Source organism: Pseudorca crassidens, chromosome 15 (assembly GCF_039906515.1).
Source record: "Pseudorca crassidens isolate mPseCra1 chromosome 15, mPseCra1.hap1, whole genome shotgun sequence".
NCBI classification, from domain to species: Eukaryota; Metazoa; Chordata; class Mammalia; order Artiodactyla; family Delphinidae; genus Pseudorca; species Pseudorca crassidens.
In genome coordinates, this window is record NC_090310.1 from 4,909,525 (window position 1) to 4,931,847 (window position 22,323).

A 22,323-nucleotide genomic window follows, 5' to 3' on the forward strand; every position below is an offset into this window, starting at 1 on the left:
GATGGTCTAGTTACTGACTGGTACTGGAGGTAGAATCCCTGTGTGTTGTCCGATGGTTTTCATGGAGCCTCGTCCCATTTGAGCTCTGCTAGAAATGGAAGTAAAAATGCCCTCTGCGGGGTCCAGATGGCGGCTGGGGTACAGCGCCCAGTGTGGGCCTCCCACCCACACCCTGCTCTCGACCTCTCTGCCCAGACAGTGGGCTTCCTTCCATTTGCAAACTTAGAGTTCCTTAGGTGTAAGGGGACAGTCAAGTAATGATCATTGCCACTTGTGCAAGCACTGCACTGGCGGACCTGTCCGAAAGATTTAATATTTGCAAGAACTCCGCATATCGGGGTTTGTGGGAGGCAGGCCTGCCCCAGAGACCACCTGTCCTCATCCCAGAACCCTTGAAAACCTGCTCTGTGTGGCCAAGGGGCTCCGCAGGTGAGTAAGGGAAGGGTGGTGAGATGGGGCGAGTACCCTGGGTTGGCTGGGTGGGCCCCGTCTAGCCCGTAGCTTCTGAAAAGTGGAGAACTTTTCCCAGCTGAGCCAGAGAGAGGAACGTTGCTAATTTCGAAGATGGAGGAAGGCGGCCTCTAGAAACTGGAAAAGGCAAGGACATAGATTCTCCCCTGGAGCCGCCAAAGGAACCAGTCCTGGTGGTTTCCTAACTTACAGAACTGTGAGATGATAAGCTTGTGTTGCTTTAAGCCACTAAGTTTGGGGTAATTCGTTTAGGGCCATAATGAAAAAGTAACACCTGAGTTATTCTAGTGAGAGAGGCCTCGGGCGCGGCAATTAGTAGAGCTGGGAAAACCCCGGTCAGGTGCTTCAAGCTTCAGCGCTCTGCTTTAAGGGCTGAGCACGCTCGGCGGCCCGTTTAAGAGCGGGGCGGGGCCTGCGGTTGCCTGGAGACCGGCAGGATCAGGTCGCCGCGCCGCTTCCGTCTGGGATTGGCAGAGTCCCACGGCGTCCCCAGCGAGGTGAGCGCCCCCGCGGGGTCCCGGGGTCCCAGGCCGTGGTTGCGCCGCGACGGACATGACCTTGCCTTGCACTCCGGGACTCCCCTGTGCGTCCTGCTCGATGCACCGGGGCGTCTTCAGTGGGGCCAGTTTGGGAAGGCCACAGAAACTGTGGCTTTGGAGCCCTGTGCCTCAGCTCTAAGACCTTGGGCAAATAATTAGCACAAGATTTTTTGCTTGACCCTGGCAGTGCTGTCCTAGGGAGTAGGTAGCCGATGATTTCAAGTTCAAAAACAGGAAAGTGAAAAAATAATCACTTCATTATTGATTGTGCACACTGTCTGATCCGTAGGGATTTTGTGCATCATCTCATCCTTATAACCAGACCAAGGTGCTGTTATTCTTGTTTGACAGCTGAAGCAGAAGGACCTCAGGTAACAGCTGGGAAGGGGCAGTGCAGCTCATGAGCACTTTGCCATGCTGACACACGAAGAGACGGGCTTTTAAAGTACGAACTGGTGGCATGTAAGATTTCAGAGGTTAAGTCGGTATTTTTCACACACAGGATTGCTCTTCTTACTGGAGCACTATTTGGAAAGAAGTGGTAGATGGTGGTTCCAATTTTAAAAATTTTAGGAAGCAACCAATGCAATATTGAAGTAATATTTTTATAAACTGGTGAGACTCGATACTTGTAATTAATTTTTCAGGCTGTAGGAAAAGAGTGATAATGACATTGGGGTTGTAAAACGAGACATAATTTTTATTTTTCAGGTAAAACTCATCAACGCCTTGAAACAAACAGCTTTCAACCAAAGGAGTCATTTGATACTTACCTATATAAAGCAAACCTTAGGTCTTCTAAAGGCAATGGTGAAAGAAAAGAAAAGAGCAGATAAAAAAGGGGATAAGTTGGCCTGCTCTCCCTCGTCTGTCTCCGATCATACAGAGTTTCCCAAACAAGATGGCAATGCTGCTAGGCAAGATATGCCCCCAGGTGCTGTGCCACCATTGGACATGCAGCTCAAAGAACCAGAACTCGAGAGAGAGTGCAAAAATGATGATCTGCGGAATGAAGATACCACCCAGTATGAAGATACCACCCAGTATGAAGAGCCCATTCTGACCAAACTCATAGTAGAAAGGTGATTTTTTTTTGCTTTTGAAAGGTGATTTTAATGAGCTGCATCGTCCATGCTCCCTTTTCTACAACTTTCATGCTCTCTGTTCTCTGTCTCTTGATAATCTCTTACTGTAGCTTTACTTCCGTCTCCCTAGACGACGGTAAACATCAATGTCTTTAGCACTGTTCTCTCTCCAAGAGTTTTAGGTTCAGATTTTTACCTCCCTAGTGGACATCGTCCACTGGACTTCAAACTTTCTGTGTCTCAACGCAAAGACTGCAGGACTTGAAGTACCATGATCTGGATTTGAGTCTTAGCTCTAGGACATCAACCCCATCGCCGAACCTTTCTGAGCCTCAGGTTCTTAATGAGGGGAAATAAATGAGTATTCGCACCTTAGAAGGTTCCTCTAAACGTTGCTGTTTCTCTCGCAGCCTTTGGCTCCTCCCTTGGTCCCTGTTTCTATCAGGGCATCCAAGCTCCAAGTCACAGAACTAATCTCTTCCCTACCCCTGCCTTTTGTGTTTCTTTTTCCTCCGTGCTTCTCTCATTCATCCTTTTCGCTACGCACAGACTTGTCTTCATACCTCTTGCTTGGGCCATTGGACTCACTTCCTCAAGAGTCCCTGCTTCTAGCCTCTCTCCCCACGCCTCATAGATTTACCTTCCTAATGCTGACTTGGTTTACATCACTCCTTGTATTAATTATCTATGTAACAAGTTACCCCAAAACATGACACTTAAAGCAATAAATATCACGTCGTTTATGGGGCTCAGGAGTCTGGCAGCAGCTTTGCTGGATGCTGGATGGTACTGGGTTAGGATCTCATGAGGTTCAGCGAAGATGTCAACCAGGGTTCGTCTAAAGGCTTGACCGGCTGGACAGTCTTTCGCAGTGGCTCCCTGGGGTGGCCGTCAGTCTCAGTTCCTCATCGCATGGGCTGTCTCCGCAGGGCTGCTTGAATGTCCTGCCGGCATGGCAGCTGGCTTCCCTGGGGAGTGATCGAGAGCGAGCAAGCTTTGGGAGCCTCGGTGTCTTTCACAACCTAGTCTCGGACGTCAGCTTCTGTCATTGCCAACAGCCTAGTGGTCACACAGGTTGCCTCCCTGGCTTGACTGTTGTGTACAGTGCTGCTATGAACATGGGGGTACATGTATCTTTTTGAATTAGAATTTCTGTCTTTTCTGGATATATGCCCAAGAGTGGGGTTGCTGGATCATATGGTAGCTGTATTTTTAGTTTTTTTAAGGACCTCCATACTGTTTTCCATAGTGACTGCCATTAATTAGAATTTTTAAAAAATGATTGCTGAATGTTATCATACTTTTCTGGCATCTTGATATAAACATGGTTTTTCTTCTTTGATTTGCCGATATCATGAATTATATTTATAGGTATTCTAATGTTTACCATTCCTTGGATTCTTGGAATAATCCCAGTGTGGTCATAGCTGTCACAGGTCCATTTGTTTTCCACCTCACTTACCTCAGAGCCTAGAGGCAAGCTAGGTGACACATCACACGTTATCCATTCGGTGCTGAACTAAAAATCTGGGTGCTGTTCTCGGTACCTCTGTTCCCCAAAGGCAGCACGTCAGCAAGCCCTGTTGGTTCTATGTCCGGAATATATCTTAAAAATATTATCATAGTAAAATACACATAGCATAAAATGTACTATTTTAACCATTTTAAGTATAAATCCAGAGGCATTAAATACACTCACCATGTCATGCAACAATCCCCACTACCCATTTTCAGAATGTTTTCATCACCCCAGACAGAAAATTGTCCAGAATATTCCATACGCCTCCATCTCTCTCCCCTCTCACTACTCCATCCCAGCAGTTAGCTTCCCCCCACACACAGTCCGTTCTCCACGGCAGCTGGAGTGATCTTTTTAAGACGTAAATCTGGTCTTGTCCAACCCACCTCTTAAAACCCTCTCATGATTCCTCTTAGAGCTTTTCGATTTTATAGCAAGTCTTTATCACAGCCCAACCTCTTCTTCCCCTGGTCTCCCTCCCATCCATTGCTCACCTACTCAGTGTGGTCCAGCTGTGCAGCTGAACTTGAGCCGGCAGGCTCTTTCCTGCCTCAGGGCCTTTGCACTTGCTGTTTCCTCTTCCTGGGGATCCTCTTCTTCTCCAGGTTCTTTGTTATAAGTAGCCGTCTCCTTACTCCTGATCACATTCCCTGATCATATCTTTCACAAAAACTGAACGTGATCTAGAATTATCTTGTTCATTTGTTTCCTTTTTACTGTCTCTCCTCTTTGAACCATAAACTCCCAAGGGCAGGAACTTGTTCACAGTTGCAGCCCTGGTACTTAGAAGGGGGCAGGCACACAGTGGTCCTCGGCGGGGAATTCTTGTTGAGTGAATGTGAGGTATTTGTACTTTTTCATTGATGTTCATTACGTACTTTAACACACAGTCACTGAGGTGTGCTCACATGATTCATTGCCTTGAGCTTTGTTTCATTGTAGCTACGAAGGGGAAAAAGTCCGTGGACTGTATGAGGGAGAAGGCTTTGCCATCTTTCAAGGAGGCTGTACCTACCACGTGAGTTATACCTTTTGGGACTGGGCAGGGCAGACAGTGCAGGGTGATAATTTTAGATTTGCATCTTCAGAAAGTCCACTGATTCCTCAAAAGCAATTGGAAGTACTTGATGCTGATTTTAGTTTGAACCCTGAGACGTATTTTAAGGTAAAAACATGACCACTTTAGTACAAAGTAGTCATTTTAGATTTTTTCCTTTTGCCAAGTTTTATTTTGTACAAACAACATTAAGGTCTCTAAAGTAAAAAACAAAGAGTAAAAATCCCAGCATCCTTTTGCCATAAATGTTTTCAATTTGCTGTGTCTTTTTTTTTTGGGGGGGGGGGTGGGCATGTGGCTTGCAGGATCTTAGTTCCCCGACCAGGGATCGAACCCGTGCCCCCTGCAGTGGAAGTGCAGAGTCTTAACCATTGGACCACCAGGGAAGTTCCTCTTTTATTTATTTATTTATTTATTTTGGTGGCCTCTCCCGTTGCGGAGCACAGGCTCTGGACGCGCAGGCTCAGCGGCCATGGCTCACGGGGCCAGCCGCTCCACGGCATGTGGGATCTTCCCGGACCGGGGCACGAACCCATGTCCCCTGCATCGACAGGCGGACTCTCAACCACTGCGCCCCCAGGGAAGCCCCCCTCTTTTATTTCTTGAATGGATGGATCAGTGTTTTTACATGGGCGTATTAATTTTGTAGATAACACCTTGAATCATTTTTCGGTTATGAATACATTGCTGTATTAATGTATGGTTTCCATAACTTAAAAGTTTGTTTGTGATAAAATGTACGTTAAACTTACCATTTTTAAGTGTTAGTTTCAGTGGCATTAAGTACATTTACATTGTTGAACAACCATCACCACCGTCATCTGCAGAATTTTTTCATCATCCCACACTGAAACCCTGTTCCCATTAAGCACTGAATTCCCATTCCCTCTTCCATAATTATTTAAAATATTACACAGTGCTCTAATTTACCATTCAGAGCTATGCCGTAATTATTAGATACTTTTGGGGTGTTTTCATTTTTTGTCTTTATCAATGATGCTACAGTGGCAGTAGTCATTCATCCGTTCGTTCAGATTATCCAGGAAACGTGTGCTTGTTATAGGAACAGATTATTGTAGATGAGGTCAAAAGGCACAGGTTTCAGTATCCTGATTTTTCCCATTAACATAACATGTTCATTTTCCTGTGTTATAAAAGCTCTTAAAAATGCCATTTATGGGAATTCCCTGGTGGTCCAGTGGTTAGGACTCTGCACTTTCACTGTTGAGGACCTGGGTTCAGTCCCTGGTCGGGGAACTAAGATACCACAAGCCATGCAGCTGGCCAAAAACAAAACAAAACAAACAAAAAAAAAACCCCATGCCATTTACTATGACTGGATGATACTCATTAAAATGACTGTCCCTCTGGCCTCTGCCAGTTCTGGCCTTTGTAGTGTTTCTTTATCCTGATGAGAATCTTCCTTCACCGCTGTGGTACTTCTACAAGGCACCAGTGTGTGTACCATTCAAAGATACCTAGTGCTTGACCACATGGGATAAACCCCTCCCGGGCTGCTGAGGATGTGATCACAGCTCCTGCTAACCCTGGGTGTCCTCAGGTATGCAGTCACCTGGTAGCTCAAGCCTGGCCAGGCAGCCTTGCCCTTCCCACTAATGAGAGGCAAACACCCCTTTATTTCTGGAGGAGCCCCCTTCCTCGCTGCCAGCTACCTGCTTTGTAAACTTTGCATATTTTCTTTAGACTCAGATTCTTGCGATTGAAAGTCATCATCCGTTGGATCTCCTTTAAACGGTGAAGGAGGCAAACCCAGTGGAACGACCCAGTAGCCCCACGACCCACAGGGGTCAGACCTGCGTTGGTCACATGTTTAGATCGCAATTTCCTAAAGAGAAAACTTGAAAACAAACATTTCACGAAACACTTGCCCTTCCCGGGTAGCTGAAGCGCGATCCCTTCTGTTCTATCAATACTCTGTTAAACAAAACTCTGCTTCTTGCGACCACGATTGATTCCATAATCCAGACGAGAGCCTCAGCCTGCAGTTGGAAGCTCTCTGGCTGCCCCCAGTTTCCCTGAGCGCCAGCCCTGCCTGATGTGCGGCTAGGTTCACCTGGATGGATGATATAACAGACCTTCTCGCTAGTGAAGTTAAGGCAGTGGTTCTTAAAGCATGTTCCCAGGGACCAGCAGCAGCACCTGGGAATTTGTGCAGAGTACAAATTCTTGGGCCCCAGCCCAGAGCTGGTGATGAATCAGGATCTCCAGTGTGCAGGGCGGGCCCAGTCATCTGTGCTTTCACCTCCCCCCACCCCGGTGGCTCTGATGCACAGTCGAGTCTAGAACCGCTGCGTCAGGGCACTGTTTACATAGATTCTCGGTTCTCTCCAGTCATCAACCCCTGAGCTCACCACCTCCTCTAAAGAAGTGATTCCGAGGAAGGAGTGGGTATAATGTTATACGCGTTCTCTCTGATTGCATTGCGACATTCAGGTGTGTGAAGTTTTTAACAACTAGTTCCTATACATTAACGATAGATACTCTAAGTGAATGATATGGACAACTGTACATTATGTATACTTGTGTTGGTGTCAATACACACACACGCTCACACGTTCTGATAATTCCCAGTAAGGGAAAACAAAGTGTGACGTTGACAAATGTCATAATTTCTGATATCCAGATAATGGTTTTAATCTAGTCTAAATAATTTTCAAAAGACCCTTAAACTTTGAAATGCAAAGCCCAAAGCATATGAGTTCTTTTGAACTCTAGAGTTTTCCAACAGCTTAATTAGGTGAGGAAGCCTGAATTTACAGCTCAGTTTTAACAACTGCGCAGCACCGCCTAGTGCCAGTTTTAGGGAACTGGGTTTTTTTGGACTCCTACTCAGATCCTTTTTAGAACAGGATAGACGCCAGTGTGTTGCCAGCTCCCAGCTGAACACTGGACAAGCATATTTGTCGAACTTGTTTCCATTTTAAAAGCTGAATCCCTGGGTGGCAGTTTTGTAAATCAAGATTGGGCCTAACGCTTTGTTGCTCTGTTTCAAAGGGTATGTTTTCAGAAGGACTCATGCATGGACGGGGGACTTACGTCTGGGCTGATGGATTGAAATATGAGGTAAAGCGTATAGTATGTTATAGTTCTAAGTGAATTATGTGATTTAATGGTCAGGTTCCCACAATTAAACATACTAGTTTCATAAAAGTAACTCAACACATGGGTTAAAAAAAAATCCATAGAACCAAAGAACAGAGGTGACAAGTTAGTTGTTACCGCAGGACCCTCTATAAATTGTCACCAGTTTCCAGTTTCGTTTGTATATTCTAGAGGTATTCTTCAGCCTCTCCCATTTTTTTGCAAACACAAATTGTTTATTTTTTTTTAAAGATTTAATTTTATTTATTTTTGGCTGCGTTGGGTCTTCGTTGCTGTGCGTGGGCTTTCTCTAGTTGCGGCGAGCGGGGGCTACTTTTCGTTGCGGTACGCGGGCTTCTCATTGTGGTGGCTTCTCTCCTTGCGGAGCACGGGCTCTAGGCACGCAGGCTTCAGTAGTTGTGGCACGCAGGCTCAGTAGTTGTGGCTCGCAGGCTCTAGAGCGCAAGCTCAGTAGTTGTGGCGCACGGGCTTAGTTGCTCCACGGCATGTGGGATCTTCCTGGACCAGGGCTCGAACCCGTGTTCTCTGCACTGGCAGGCGGATTCTTAACCCCTGTGCCACCAGGGGAGCCCTGTAAATAGTTTGTTATACACTCTCTTCTGTACCTTTTTTCTTTAGAGACCAAACCATACCCACTCACTCAGATGTAGCTATCTCTACTGGCTGCTTGTGCTGCGTTTGGGCCTCACTTAACGGTCTTGCCGGGTTAGGGAATGCGTATTTTTAGACCGGTGCCTCTACAGTGCGTGTGGGCCTGAAACGCTGCCCTGAAAATCACAGTTGCAGAGCTGCTAACGCGATGGTGTTCCTAAGTCGTAATGAAAGTATTTAAAGCAGGGGATATAAGGCTCACATGCAAACAACAGCCAGGTTAGGGAAAGAGGCACGTTTGGGCCAGGTGGGCAGCTAAGTGGACTGGGCAGTGGGAGATGAGGCTGGGGAAGAGCGAGGGGAGGGTCCACCTTCATTGTCACGGAGCGGAGAGAACAGCCGAGGTCCAGGGCGGCCAGAGGATTGTGTCCCGACTGCCGTTTCAGGCCAGTCTTTCCCGGGAAACTCCCCCCTGCCCCCAAGCCCCGCCTCCTGGCCTGGACCTCTGGTTCATCAGCTCTGGAAGGTCAGGTGGGGCTCATTCTTGCAGACACAGACCCACCCCCATCACAGACACACAAACACCCAGTCAGGGGAGGGTTTATGGGCAGGATTCAGGCTCTCACAGAAGCATCCTCTGGGAGGTTGGCTGGCCTCTTGGGACCTCTGCTGGGCCCTCGCCTTCAGGAGTTCATGTTCCTGGAAAAGAACCCGATGCCTCTGGGCTGAGGTGTGGGGGGCACCGCGTGCTGGCCGCTCATCCTGGGGCAGGAGGTTGGCTGGTGTGTCTGCAGTATATTAGGGTTTCCACCAGTGATCCCTGAGCCTGGCTAATCGTCAGCATCTCCTGGGGGTGACACTGGAACCCAGTGAATTAGCCACCTCCAAGGCGGGTTCCAGAATCCGAAATTCTCAAGGCCAGGCTTGGGAGCCACCACTGTACCACGTCACCTGCTGGCTTCTTCGAGCTTCGTCTGCACACAGCTTTCCCGATAGCTCATTCCGCCTGGGCTTCTGTCCGGTGGAGGGACCAGGTGTGGGAGGATGGGATGCGTAGAGACGGGAGGAGGTGGGTGGGAGCTGGAGGGGGTATTCAACCGTTTCCAAGGGAGGAGAGACCGGCGTGGTATCCGCATCTCCAGCAGCCCACAAGATGAGGGATCTCTCCACTGCCTTCTTTCTGCCACACTGATGACCATTTTGGCCTAGGGGGACTTTGTGAAAAACATCCCCATGAACCGTGGCGTCTACACATGGCCGGATGGCAGCACCTACGAAGGAGAAGTGGTCAACGGCATAAGACACGGATTCGGCATGTTCAAGTGCAGCACGCTGCCCGTGTGCTACATCGGCCACTGGTGCCACGGCAAGAGACACGGCAAGGTGGGTGAGGCGGCCACGCGACCCCCGGCTATGAATGGGATGTGCAAACACAGAGAGCAGGAGGTGGGGGGGCTGTGAAGGGTATATTCACTTTTTTTTTTAATGAGGTGAAATTCACATCATGTGAAATTAACCATTTTACAGTGAACAATTCAGTGGCATTTAGTACATTCACAGTATTGTGCCACCACCACCTCTATCTAGTCCCCAGACATTCTCATCATCCCCAAATGAAACCCCATACCCATTAGGCAGTTACTCCCCACCTCCCCAGCCCTGGGCAACCACCGATCGGCTTTCTCACTCTATGGGTTTACCTATTCTGAATATTTTGTATAAATGGAATCAGACAACATGTGACCTTTTGTGCCTGGCTTCTTTCACTGAGTATCATGTTTTTGAGGTTCATCCGTGTTGTAGGTAGTCCATTCCTTTTTCACAGCTGAGTAATATTCCATTGTATGGATGGACCACATTTTGTTTATCCATCCATCCAGTGATGGACATGTGGGCTGTTTCCATCTTTTGGCTACTGTGAATAGTGCTGCTATGACTGTGAGTGCAAAGGTTTATTTGAGTACTTGTTTTTAGTTCTTTTGGGTATATACCTAGGGGTGGAATTGCTGGGTCCTACGGTAACTTGATGTTTAGCATTTTGAAGGACCACCAAACTGTTTTCCGTGCTGGCTAAACCAGTTTACACTCTCACCAGCAATGTAGGTTATAGGTACTTTGAAGCGAGGTTGCTGTTTTTGGTACTATTGTCTCACTTTTATATAGGATGATAAAATACTGTAGCACTGTTTTTAGAAAATGTCAAAAGAAAAAGTCTATCTTCATAATTATCACCTTACTCAGATTTAGACTGTTCCCTTGTGTTCTGCATTCTGTTTTTTGTCTTTTAGCTCAGAGCAGGTCAGTTCAGATATTTGGGGGAGTTGGGGATGGTGACTTCTATATAGAGGCACCAGGATGGCTGCAAGAAGGAACAAGTTAGTGTGATAATGAGGAAGAAGATGGAAAAATCACACACACACACAGAAATAAACCAGTGAATAAACAAGCAATTTCAGGCCATTTACCGTAGATCCAAATGCTTTGCACAGTGGCTACTCCCACTCCCTTAAAGGAATCGTCAAAGAAAAATTATGCCGTGTTCACTTATGCTCAGAGGCAGTAAAGTAAGACGTCAAAATGGATAAAACAAACTGGTTTTGGTACATAAAAGAGAGTGAGCTTCAGTTATAAGGAAGGTACTACTCTTCACTTTAGGAGACGACAAAATAGGATTTCTTTAGGTACTTATTTGACAAATAATTACTGACTATACTGAGTGTAATGGATGGAGTCGTTTCATCCCGTATGTGACACTTTGCTATTCAGGGGTAACTGATTTGTCATCTCATTCTCACTTGGTGGGCACTTTGCAGTATTCTTAATCACAAACCAGAAACATAACACGGGTTATATGTCTTACCTAAGGATGACATTTTCTGCATCATTTAGACTCCTTAAAATCATACATTTTAACCTTTACCTTTAAAAAAGCATTTGTTTTATAAGGCTTGATGATTTTATTAAAAAAATGCTACTCTTTGTTCTAGGGCTGCATTTGTTACAATCAAGAGGGTACCTCTTGGTACGAGGGAGACTGGGTGCACAACGTCAGAAAGGGCTGGGGGATAAGGCGGTAGGTATCCGCCGCCCCCCCCATGTTTGGGGTGTTGGCGAAAAGCATTCTTGGGCCCAAATAACTTTCACATAGGCTATTTAAAGATAAGGTGCAGAACTTACAGAGAACACGTTTTCTATATAAGCAGGGTGGAATATTTAAATTAACCCCAATATAATCTCAACAGGGATGAAGTATTCTTCGGAAAATTTAGAAAAACACCATATTAAATATGATAGCTAATCATACTGTTTCACTTTATTATACATAGAAACTGCCTCCCTTTGTTTTCTATGTTAATCACGGGTCTCCATTGTTAGTTTCATATTTTCTGAGGGATGTTGACATATCGACTTGATTTTAGATCGAGCTGAAGGAGCCAAATATTTTAAGGATTAAAATACTTGGGGGCAAAATATTAACCAATCATAATACTATAGGGAGTTACTTAAAAAGATTATAAACACTAATCTTACCCACTGTCACCTTATTAAGTAATCAGAAGTTTTTACAAAGTGATTTATTCTGTCCACCCCCCCCCACCCAGATGATTGTTCATATGGACCACATGCCTATTCATTGAATTTAAATACAGGGAAGATTGTATGGGCACAAGGATTGGATTTCTTCAGAGGTATTTAGGGAGAAAGTTTAAGAAAGTCTTAAAGGTAAATGTTGTACATGAGATAACTGGTTGTTTTTAATTTTTGTTTGTCCTAGTTACAAATCTGGAAATATATATGAAGGTCAGTGGGAGAACAACGTGCGTCATGGGGAAGGCCGGATGAGGTGGCTGACAACTAACGAAGAGTACATGGGTCATTGGGAGCAGGGGGCCCAGGTACTGTGCTAGCTGGTTTGAGCGGAATACACCCAGAGGTGGGGGCTCTGCTGATCCTCAGCCCATGAAGTATTTGGTGTAGGGTATTGCACGGTAATCTGAAATTCAAGCTGTGTTAAATTTAGAAACTCACAAACTCACATTATGATTACTTGTCTAAATCAGCCTTTTTATTATTTTTCTTTTCTTTTCTTTTCTTTTTTTCGGTACGCGGGCCTCTCACTGTTGTGGCCTCTCCCGCCGCGGAGCACAGGCTCCGGACGCGCAGGCTCAGTGGCCATGGCTCACGGGCCCAGCTGCTCCGCGGCATGTGGGATCTTCCCGGACCGGGGCATGAACCCGTGTCCCCTGCATCGGCAGGCGGACTCTCAACCACTGCGCCACCAGGGAAGCCCTAAATCAGCCTTTTTTAAAAGTATATATTTTGTTGACATATAGTTGATTTACACTGTTGTGTTAATTTCTGCTCTACAGTAAAGTGATGCAGTTACACATGTATATATGTTCTTTTTCATATTCTTTTCCATATGGTTTCTCACAGGATATTGAATATAGTTCCCCGTGCCTTACAGTACGATCTGGTCGTTTATCCATTCTGTATATAATAGTTCGCATCTGCTCATCCCAAACTCCCAATCCATCCCTCTCCGCCCTCCCCTCCCCCTTGGCAACCATAAGTCTGTTCTCTGTGTCTGTGAGTCTGTTTTTGTTTGGTAGATACGTTCCCTTGTGTCGTATTTTAGATTCCACATACAAGTAATATCATAGGGTGTCTTTCCTTTCTGACTTCACTTAGTATGATAATCTCCAGATCTATCCATGTGGCTGCAGATGGCATTATTTCATTCTTTTTATGGCTAAATTGACCTTTTTTTTTTAATGCTATTTTATTAGTATTTAGTTTTCTCTAGAGGTCTCCCACCCAAGCGAGGTTCTTCCATTGGCAAATTCATAAGTCACGTGACTCTTGGGAGGACTGAGACTATTATTTACATTTTATTTATTTGTTTTTTTGGACTTACTTGGCTAGACAAGATTTTATTGGGTACAAGGTGATCATTTTTGATAAAGAATTATAGTAGAGATCTTAAATGAAGATAACAAGGCTCAAATTTGAAGTTTGGTCAAAAGACCAAAGCAGATCCAGACTTGCCAACTGCCTTGGGATCTGGGATTATTACCTGTTGCCATTTCTCTGCAGTGCTTCCAGATGCTACCTGTGACAGGGCTTAAGAAGCAACTGTCCCCTAAATAAAGGTGCCTGCCTCAGAGGGTTCTTATGGAGACTGAATAAATACGAAATAGTGCCTGGCCTATAATAAGCTATTATTGAAGGCCCCGGGAATCCCATACCACCGCTCCTAGTTCTGGCTTGTCTGAATGCTGGAGGGGTAGCTAGGCTGGGGCAGCCGTGTCTGGAAGGTGTCTAGAAGGGCACCACGTGATATACAGAAGGATTCTCAGTCCTGAGTCTGCCCTAGCCTCAAGAGCCCAGGAGGAATCCACCTTTGCCCCACTGACAGCCCTCCCTCAGGACAATGATATGAGGATAAGAACGACCCTTAAATCAAGGATAGAAACCCAGGGAAGCCAAGAGGTGCTCAGCACCGTGCTTTTGACACAGACAGCCTCCCCTATGAACACCAGCGCTGTGTTCGTCTCCCCCTCCCCCTTTCAGTTCCAAAGGCACTGAAGCCTCTAACTCTGATCTTTTTACAGAACCAGTACCAGGCGTTTCTCAGAAGAGGCCAAGCCTCAGGTTTTCATACAGCCCTCCCAGTAGTGTAAAAGTAAATGCCAGTAATCTCACTGGGCTCTTAACCTGCAACCCAGCCTATAGCGTAAATTGCAGTGCCTTGGCCAGTACTGTAGTAGGCCTTGCTCTTCTCCAGATACGGCGAAAGGGAACACCTTGCTTCAAGGCCCATTCCCTGTATCTACTTGCATTTCCCCTCAATATAATTTCCTGATTCTGAGGCACTCTCACACCTCATTTTCCCCTAAAGAGGGAAAGCAAAAAGTAAATTCCTCTTACACTCAAAGGCTAATGTCCACCTAAAATGAAGAATCAGAAAGGTCTCAGCTCAAGTTTAATAAAGCTACAAAAGACCAAAAGTGATATCCTACTACCATACACATCAGTTTGCCTGCCCCATAATACAGCTCAGGCCGTTCCCTCCAGAGGAAGAAAGGCTGGCCTCCCCAAGCCCTGCAGGAAGGGCCTGTCCTGTCCCACACCACATCTGGGCTGAGTGTAAAGTCTTGTGTTTTAAGCATGACAGTAGTACAAAAGGGGTTTTGTTCTCATGGCCACCTACTGCAGCCTGGCCCTAAAATGGCCCAGCGCTCACTTCTGCTTAGAGAAATATTCTTTGCTCTTCTGCACATCAGGCTCGATGGTATCACTGCCAGGCTTCCAGCCAGCTGCGCACACTTCCCCATGTTTGTCCGTAAACTGGAAGGCCTGAACTAGTCTCAGTGTCTCCTCCACAGAACGGCCAACAGGAAGGTCATTTATGGTGATCTGTCGAAGGATACCTTTATCATCAATAATAAAAAGACCCCTGAGTGAGATGCCTTCATCGGCCTTTAAGACCCCATAGTCCTGAGCAATGGTGCGCTTGGGGTGTGATATCAAGGGAATGTTCATGGGTCCCAGTCCTCCTTGTTTCTTGGGTGTGATGATCCATGACAGGAGACAGAGGTGAGAATCCACAGAAGCACCAATCACTTGGCATTTGAGTTTCTTAAATTCTTCTGCCCCGTCACTGAAAGCAGTGATCTCCGTGGGGCACACACAGGTGAAGTCAAGAGGGTAAAAGAAGAGCACAGTATATTTTCCTTTGTAGTCAGATAGGCTGGTATCTTTGAACTGACCATCTGGCATTACAGCAGTTGCTTTGAAGTGGGGGGCATGGGGCCCAATTTTGGCATTTCCTGAAGACATATTGCAATCAGCACTTCTCACAAACCACAAAGGACAGTCAGGAAGCACACACACTATTTACATTTTACAAGCTATGTATTGGGCTTCCCTGGTGGCGCAGTGGTTGGGAATCCACCTGCTAATGCAGGGGACACAGGTTCGAGCCCTGGTCCAGGAAGATCCCACATGCCGCGGAGCAACTAAACCCGTGTGCCACAACTACAGAGCCTGCGAGCCACAACTACTGAAGGCCGCGTGCCTAGAGCTGTGCTCTGCAACAAGAGAAGCCACCGCAATGAGAAGCCTGCGCACCACAAGGAAGAGTAGCCCCTGCTCACCGCAACTAGAGAAAGCCTGCGCACAGCAATGAAGACCCAGCACAGCCAAAAATAAATTAAATAAATAAATAAATAGCTATGTATTTCCTGCACAGGAAAGGAAAGCTTTCTATGGTTAATTTTATATAGTTTATATAGCTAGGATTTTCTGATGACATCTTATATATTAACTTACTAATCGGGGACCTTGCTAAACTCACATAATAGTTCTAGTCGCTTTTTTGTAGACTCTTTAGGACTTTTTAATCTAGATAACCATGCCTGCAAATACAGTCAACTTCATGTTTCTTTCTAATCTGTATGCCATTTTTTTCCCTCGCTTTATTGCACTGGCTAAGACCTCCAGGATGTTTTGTGATATTGACTGGGAGTGGAGGGAGTGGACATCCTCACATTGTTCCTGATCTTAGTGTGAAAGAATTCAGTCTCTCATCAAGCATGATGTTAGCTGTAGGTTTTTTGTAGGTATCATTTATCAGGTTGAGGAAGCACTTTTTTTAAAAATTAATTAATTTATTTTTTGGCTGTGTTGGGTCTTCGTTTCTGTGAGAGGGCTTTCTCTAGTTGTGGCAAGCGGGGGCCACTCTTCATCGCGGTGCGCGGGCCTCTCACTATCGCGGCATCTCTTGTTGCGGAGCACAGGCACCAGACACGCAGGCTCAGTAGTTGTAGCTCACGGGCCCAGTTGCTCCGTGGCATGTGGGATCTTCCCAGACCAGGGCTCGAACCCGTGTCCCCTGCATTGGCAGGCAGATTCTCAACCACTGCACCACCACGGAAGCCCCGAGGAAGCACTTTTTAATTCTTAATTTGCTTAACAGTTTTCATCATGAATAGATGTTGAATTTTGTCTAGTGCTTTTTCCGCCTCCAGTCTGATGATCATGTGGTTTTTCTTCTCTGGTCTATTGATTGGTTGAGTTAGATTAATTGATTTTCAAATGTTGAGCCAATCTTGCATTCCTGGGACAAACCCAACTTGGTCATGATGATATTATCCTTTTTATATTTTGCTGGGTTTAATTTCCTAATATTTTGTTGAGAATTTTTGTGTCCATGTTCATGAGGAATATTGATCTATAGTATTATTTCCTTATAACATCTTGTCAGCTTGTGGTAATCAGGGTGATGTCAGCTTCATCAAATGAATTGGGAAGTGTTCTCTTCAAGTTTTTGGAAGTTTGTAGCATTGGCATTCTCTCTTCCTTAGCCATATAGTTGAATATGCCAGTGAAGCCTTCTGGGCCTGGAGTTGTCTGTGGGATGATTAAATTAACTACATATTAACTATAAAACCAATTTCTTTAGTAGATAAGGTGCTATTCAGGTTATCTATTTCTTCTTAAGTAAGCTGTGGAAGTTTGTGTTATACTGAAGGAGTTTGCTTGCTTCATAGAAATTGTTAATGTTATTGGCACAAGGTTGTTTATAACATTACCTTATTCTTTTAATATATATAGGATCTATAGTGATGGTCCCTCTTTCTTCTACTATTAGTAATTTGTGCTTTCCCTCTCCTTCATCAGTCTTGCTAGAGATGTATCAATTTCATTAAAATGATCAAAGAGCCAGTTTTAGTTTTGTTTTCTTTGATGTTTTTCAAAATAACTGATATCTGTTCTTGTTATTACCTCCCTTCTGCATGCTTTGGGTTTAATTTGCTCTTTTCCTAGAGTTGTATGGATGCTCTATTGATTTGAGACATTTCTTTTTTCCTAATATAAACATTTAATACTACAATTTTTCCTCTTAGCACTGCTTTATCTGTATCCCACTTATTTTGATATATCATGTTTTTTAAGTTTTGTTCAGTTCAAAATATTTTCTAATTTCCCCATGACTTCCTCTTTGGCCTATAAATTATTTTGAAGTATGTTGTTTAATTTTCAGATATTTGGGTATTTTCTCAGATACGTCTCTATTGTTTTTTGTGTGTGTTTAATTCCACTGTGGTCAGAGAACATACTGTCTATAATTGCATTTCTTTTCAGTATGTTGAGGTTTATTTTGGTCTATCTTGGTGAATGTGATGTGTATTTCTGATTTTGTTGAGTGGAGTTTTCTATAGATGTCAGTTAGATCAAGTTGGTTGATAGTGTTGTTCAGATCTTCTATATCATTACTCATTTTTTGTCAACTTTTTCTATCCATTTCTGAGAGAAGCATGTTTAAATATCCAAGTGTAGTTGTGGATTTGTCTGTTTCTCCTTTCAGATCTATCAGTTTTTGCTTCGTATATTTTGACAGCTTGTTGTTACATGTATACACGTTTAGGATTGTTATGTGTTCCTGGTGAGTTGACCCTTTTTATAATTTTATAATGTCATTCTTGAACCCTGGTGATTTTTATTTCTCTGAGCTCTACTTTTTCTGATATGAATATGGCCACTCCAACTTTGTTTTCTTCTTTTTAATTTTAATGGTGGTAAAATACACATATAACTTACCATCTTAACCATTTTTAAGTGTATGTAGTTCAGTGTTAAGTACATTCCAGTGTTCAACCGTCACCGCCGTCCATCCACAGAATTCTTTTCACCTTGCAAAATTGAGACTCTGTACCTATTAAACAATAACTCCTCACTTCCCCCTCCCCCCAGCCCCTGGCACCCACCATTCTACTGTCTGTCTCTGTGAATGTGACTCTTCTAGATACCTCATTTAAGTAAAATCATATAGTATTTGTCCTTTCGTGAATAGCCTATTTCACTTAGCGTACTGTCTTCAAGGTTCATCCATGCTGTAAGCATGTGTCAGAATTTCCTTCCTTTTTGAGGCTGAATCATATTCCGTTGTATGGATGGACCACATTTTGTTTATTCATTCCTCAACAGACACTTGGGTTGCTTCCACCTTTCGGCTGTTGCAAATGTTGCTATAAACATGAGTGTACACATTGTTCGATTCCCTGCTTTCATTTCTCTTCAGTATATACCCAGAATTTACAGAATGGTATATATATCCAAGCTGTGTAAGCTTGTATAACAATGAATAAAGTCAGATAGGGTTAAAAAAAAAAAAAAAAGAATGGTGTATATATAGAAACATTCCATTGTTGAAAAAATTGTGTATGTTTTTATATATGTATGTAATATGTTGATTAAGTATGATTGTATGTGCCTGGGAAAAAGAGAGATGAATTTCAAACCCAACTAGTAGTTACCTCTGGAATGTGGGATTGAGGAGGGAATATTTTTATCAATCTGTATGTTAAAAGTAATTAAAATTTAAAATAATATTAAGCCAGGCACTTTATATACACTGTTTTCAATTATTACATCCAACCTGTGGTAGGTGGTATTTCCCTTTATAGATGAGACCCAGAGGGCAGAACTAATTAGCCTTATGTCAAAGGGCTGGTTTGTAAATAACTGAGCTGAGGCTGAACCCAAGTTTGCGAGACTCCATCATGCATGCCCCTTGCCCCTTCAAATGAGTCCCTGTATTTGATTCATACCTAATTTTAAATGGATTTGGGTAAAAAGAGGAAACATTTTGAGCATTTCTCATGGAAGTTTGCTTTCTTTTCAGAATGGTTTTGGCACACACACATGGTTTCTAAAGAGAATCCCCTACTCCCAGTATCCTCTGAGAAATGAATATGTGGGAGAGTTTGTGAATGGATACCGTCATGGCTATGGAAAGTTCTACTATGCCAGTGGAGCCATGTATGAGGGAGAATGGGTTGCCAATAAAAAACATGGCATGGTGAGTACAGACCTGTGAAGATTACATTTTAAAGGTTATGTAAAGGCATGTCATTCTCTGTCTAGTAAAGTGCATTATCCATTTTGCATAGGATAACTTACTGTTTTGTTAAGATGATTACATAACTTCTAAAATAACTTCTAACATATCAATTTCCTTTGTATTTAGAGGTTATTTAATTAGTCTGGTGTGTGTGTGTGTATGTTAGGGTGGTTTTGGTTGCAAGTAACAGAAAATCTAGCTTAATCTTCCATAAATGATAAAGAATAATGTGGGTTTCAGTGTTGCTTTGATTCAGCAGCTCCATGACGTCGGGGTTTCTCCTCCATCCATCCATGTCTCCTACCATGTCAGCTTCACAGTTATGCTGCCCTCCCTTATGACTGCAAGATGGCTGCTGTGGTTCCAGGCTTCACGTCTACATACCCCACTAAGTAGAAGGAGACAAGAAACTCTTTTTGGAGAAGTTTTCCACAAACATCTTTAGCTTCACTGAGCTGAACTGGGGGTCATTTGCCCACCTTTGAGTCAGACCAACCACTGGCCTGGGTGTGATAAATATCAAGAGAGTCCCCATTCTGTGATAGGCACCTCTGCTGTCATCAGCATATTTAATAAGCCACATTCTGTGACCTAGGGGTGCTTAAAGTTGGGGAGAGGTTGTGGGGCAGATACAGTGAGGGGAGAGAAGGGGGATCGGGGAGAGGAGAGAGGATCTACACGGTAACAAGAGACTCCAGGAGCCTGACTGTATGTGGACTAAGTGCAGATCTTAACAAGCAAACAGAAGCCTCCAAACCCTTGAAAAAGATATTGATGTACGTTTACCAATGGTTTCCTTTTTCTATAATTTTTTAAAAAATACTTATTTATTTATTTGGCTGCATTGGGTCCTCATTGTGGCACATAGGCTCCAGGGCACGCGGGCTCAGTAGTTGGGACACACAGGCTCTCTAGTTGTGGCACGCAGGCTCTGGAGCGCTCGGGCTTAGTTGCCCCACAGCATGTGGGATCTTAGTTCCCCGACCAGGTATCGAACCCACATCCCCTGCATTGGAAGGGGGATTCTTAACCACTGGACCACCAGGGAAGTCCCTACCAATGGTTTTCTAAAAACGGTTTTCCTAAGCTGCAAAAAGTTACTTTTCTCTCTGCAGGGCCGATTAACTTTTAAGAATGGGCGTGTGTATGATGGCCCATTTTCCAATGACCGCATAGCAGAGTTTCCAAATCTTGAAGGTGAACTGATCAGCTACCCGGACACGACTCCAGAATCTGCCCTCAGGAACCAGTATTGCAGATCCTCCATCAGTGCCGGTAGGGAGCGTCCACCTGTCAGCTAAAGGCAAATTAATGTGTAACATCGCATCAAAAATACACCTAATCTTTCAGAAAACACAAGTTTCCTGTGAGCAACTGCTTTCTTATAGGTTTTTGAATACTCTTGTGTCACGCTTCTGCAGAAAATCATTTTGACATGACATTGAAATATTTTAACATTGTTTTTCACATTTATCCTGTATATTTGTCCTCATCTGCTAGAAATCATCAGAAACCTTGATGGCAGTGAAAGTAATTCCACGTTAGGCTCGAGCATTGAGCTGGATCTCAGTTTGTTGCTGAAAATGTACCCGGAGAGAGACCAATCAGAAGAAAAGAAGCAGGTAAAAACCTTCTGTATTGTTATAAATTTATATTTTAGGCTAAAACATTAGCAGACTCTCCACAGTCCTGGGAAGATGCAGTTGATGACTGTTGTCATGTATTGAATGTCTTTTATTTTTTAAAGTTTTTTAAATTAATTATTTATTTTTGGCCATGCTGCGTGGCTTGTGACATCTCAGTTTCCCGACTAGGGATCAAACCCAGGCCCCCGGCCGTGGAAGTGTGGAGTCCTAACCGCTGGACCGCCAGGGAATTCCCTGGTTTGCTAATATTTTGTTGAAGATTTTTGTGTCTGTGTCCATGAGGGATATCGATCTGTAGACAAGAGAATTTTATCACTGTCATTGAGATAGGATGAAACAGGACAGGATCGGACAGAGCAGCATGAAAGTAATTCCACTGTCCAGATAACAGCATGTCTTTCTACTCTTACTCAGAAATTGCACGTTACTGACCTGGGGATGGGTGGGGAGAAGATAACATTTATTGAGCTCTTACAGTGGTAAGAGGTAAATGCTATTGCACGTGTTACCTCGTTTAATTTAGAAAACAGGTTTTCTTTTACCTTTGTTCTTATCAGGTAAGATGAAGATATGTGTGGCTCTCCCTTTTCAGGTAGAATATGCTATCTTAAGAAATATTACAGAACTAAGAAGAATCTATAGCTTCTACAGCAGCCTAGGATGTGATCACTCTCTGGATAACACCTTTCTGATGACAAAGCTTCACTTCTGGAGGTTTCTAAAAGACTGCAAATTCCATCATCATAAAATAACCCTCGCCGATATGGACAGGGTACTAAGTGGTGAGTATTCCACATCCTTCGCATCTGGTTTAAAGAGCAGTATAACATCACAGCACCCTGACACCAGTTAGGAAATGTTAAGGGAGTGAGGAAGGCAGATGTTGGGAGAGGTGTTCCAGAAAGCAATACATGGTTGTGTTCCCAGGGTGCTTAAAACATGACTGAGGAGAGGATCTCATGAAATAACAGCAACAGTTAAAGACCATCTCTAGCAGGGGCAGCAAAGTCGGCCCGTGGGCCAAATCCAGCCCAACTGCGTGTTCTTGTAAATAAAGTTTTATTGGAACACAGCCATGCTCATTTGTTGTCATCTTGTCCGTGGCTTCTTTTGCCCTGCACCAGCAGAGCTGAGTGGCTGTGACAGAGGCTGGCCCACAGAGCCTAAAATATTTACCGTCTGGCCCTTTACAGAGAAGCCTGCCTATCCCTGAGAAAACAACAACAACAATCCGCCCCCCCTCAAAAAAAAAAAGCCCCCAAACCGTCCAGTTGTCAGGTCACAAGCAGAGAGGATCAGGGAGGGCTTGGAATAGCCTAGAAAAGGCTTTAGAGGGCTTCCCTGGTGGCTCAGAGGTTAAGAATTTGCCTGCCAATGCAGGGG

The 22,323-nt window shown here is 44.3% G+C and overlaps 1 protein-coding gene and 1 pseudogene across 6 annotated transcripts in view; one reads left to right on the top strand and one right to left on the bottom strand.

Annotated features, from left to right (window-relative positions):
* The first annotated feature begins 93 nt into the window (after nt 1-93).
* RSPH10B (radial spoke head 10 homolog B) overlaps nt 94-22,323 on the top strand; it is a 40,153-nt gene continuing 17,923 nt past the window's right edge. For 3 of the 6 annotated variants that reach the window (XM_067705480.1, XM_067705484.1, XM_067705485.1), the window contains exons 1-10: nt 94-2,092; nt 4,557-4,632; nt 7,687-7,755; nt 9,595-9,768; nt 11,373-11,458; nt 12,161-12,281; nt 19,076-19,252; nt 20,410-20,569; nt 20,795-20,916; nt 21,533-21,722. In XM_067705480.1, the coding sequence (XP_067561581.1) occupies nt 1,818-2,092; nt 4,557-4,632; nt 7,687-7,755; nt 9,595-9,768; nt 11,373-11,458; nt 12,161-12,281; nt 19,076-19,252; nt 20,410-20,569; nt 20,795-20,916; nt 21,533-21,722 (1,450 nt within the window). In that variant the 5' untranslated portion in view covers nt 94-1,817. Of the gene's footprint in view, nt 2,093-4,556; nt 4,633-5,186; nt 7,126-7,686; nt 7,756-9,594; nt 9,769-11,372; nt 11,459-12,160; nt 12,282-19,075; nt 19,253-20,409; nt 20,570-20,794; nt 20,917-21,532; nt 21,723-22,323 lie in introns of those variants that run through there. The other 3 variants (XM_067705481.1, XM_067705482.1, XM_067705483.1) reach the window with 3 other exon arrangements.
* On the bottom strand, nt 14,359-15,276 carry LOC137206632 (peroxiredoxin-1 pseudogene; annotated as a pseudogene).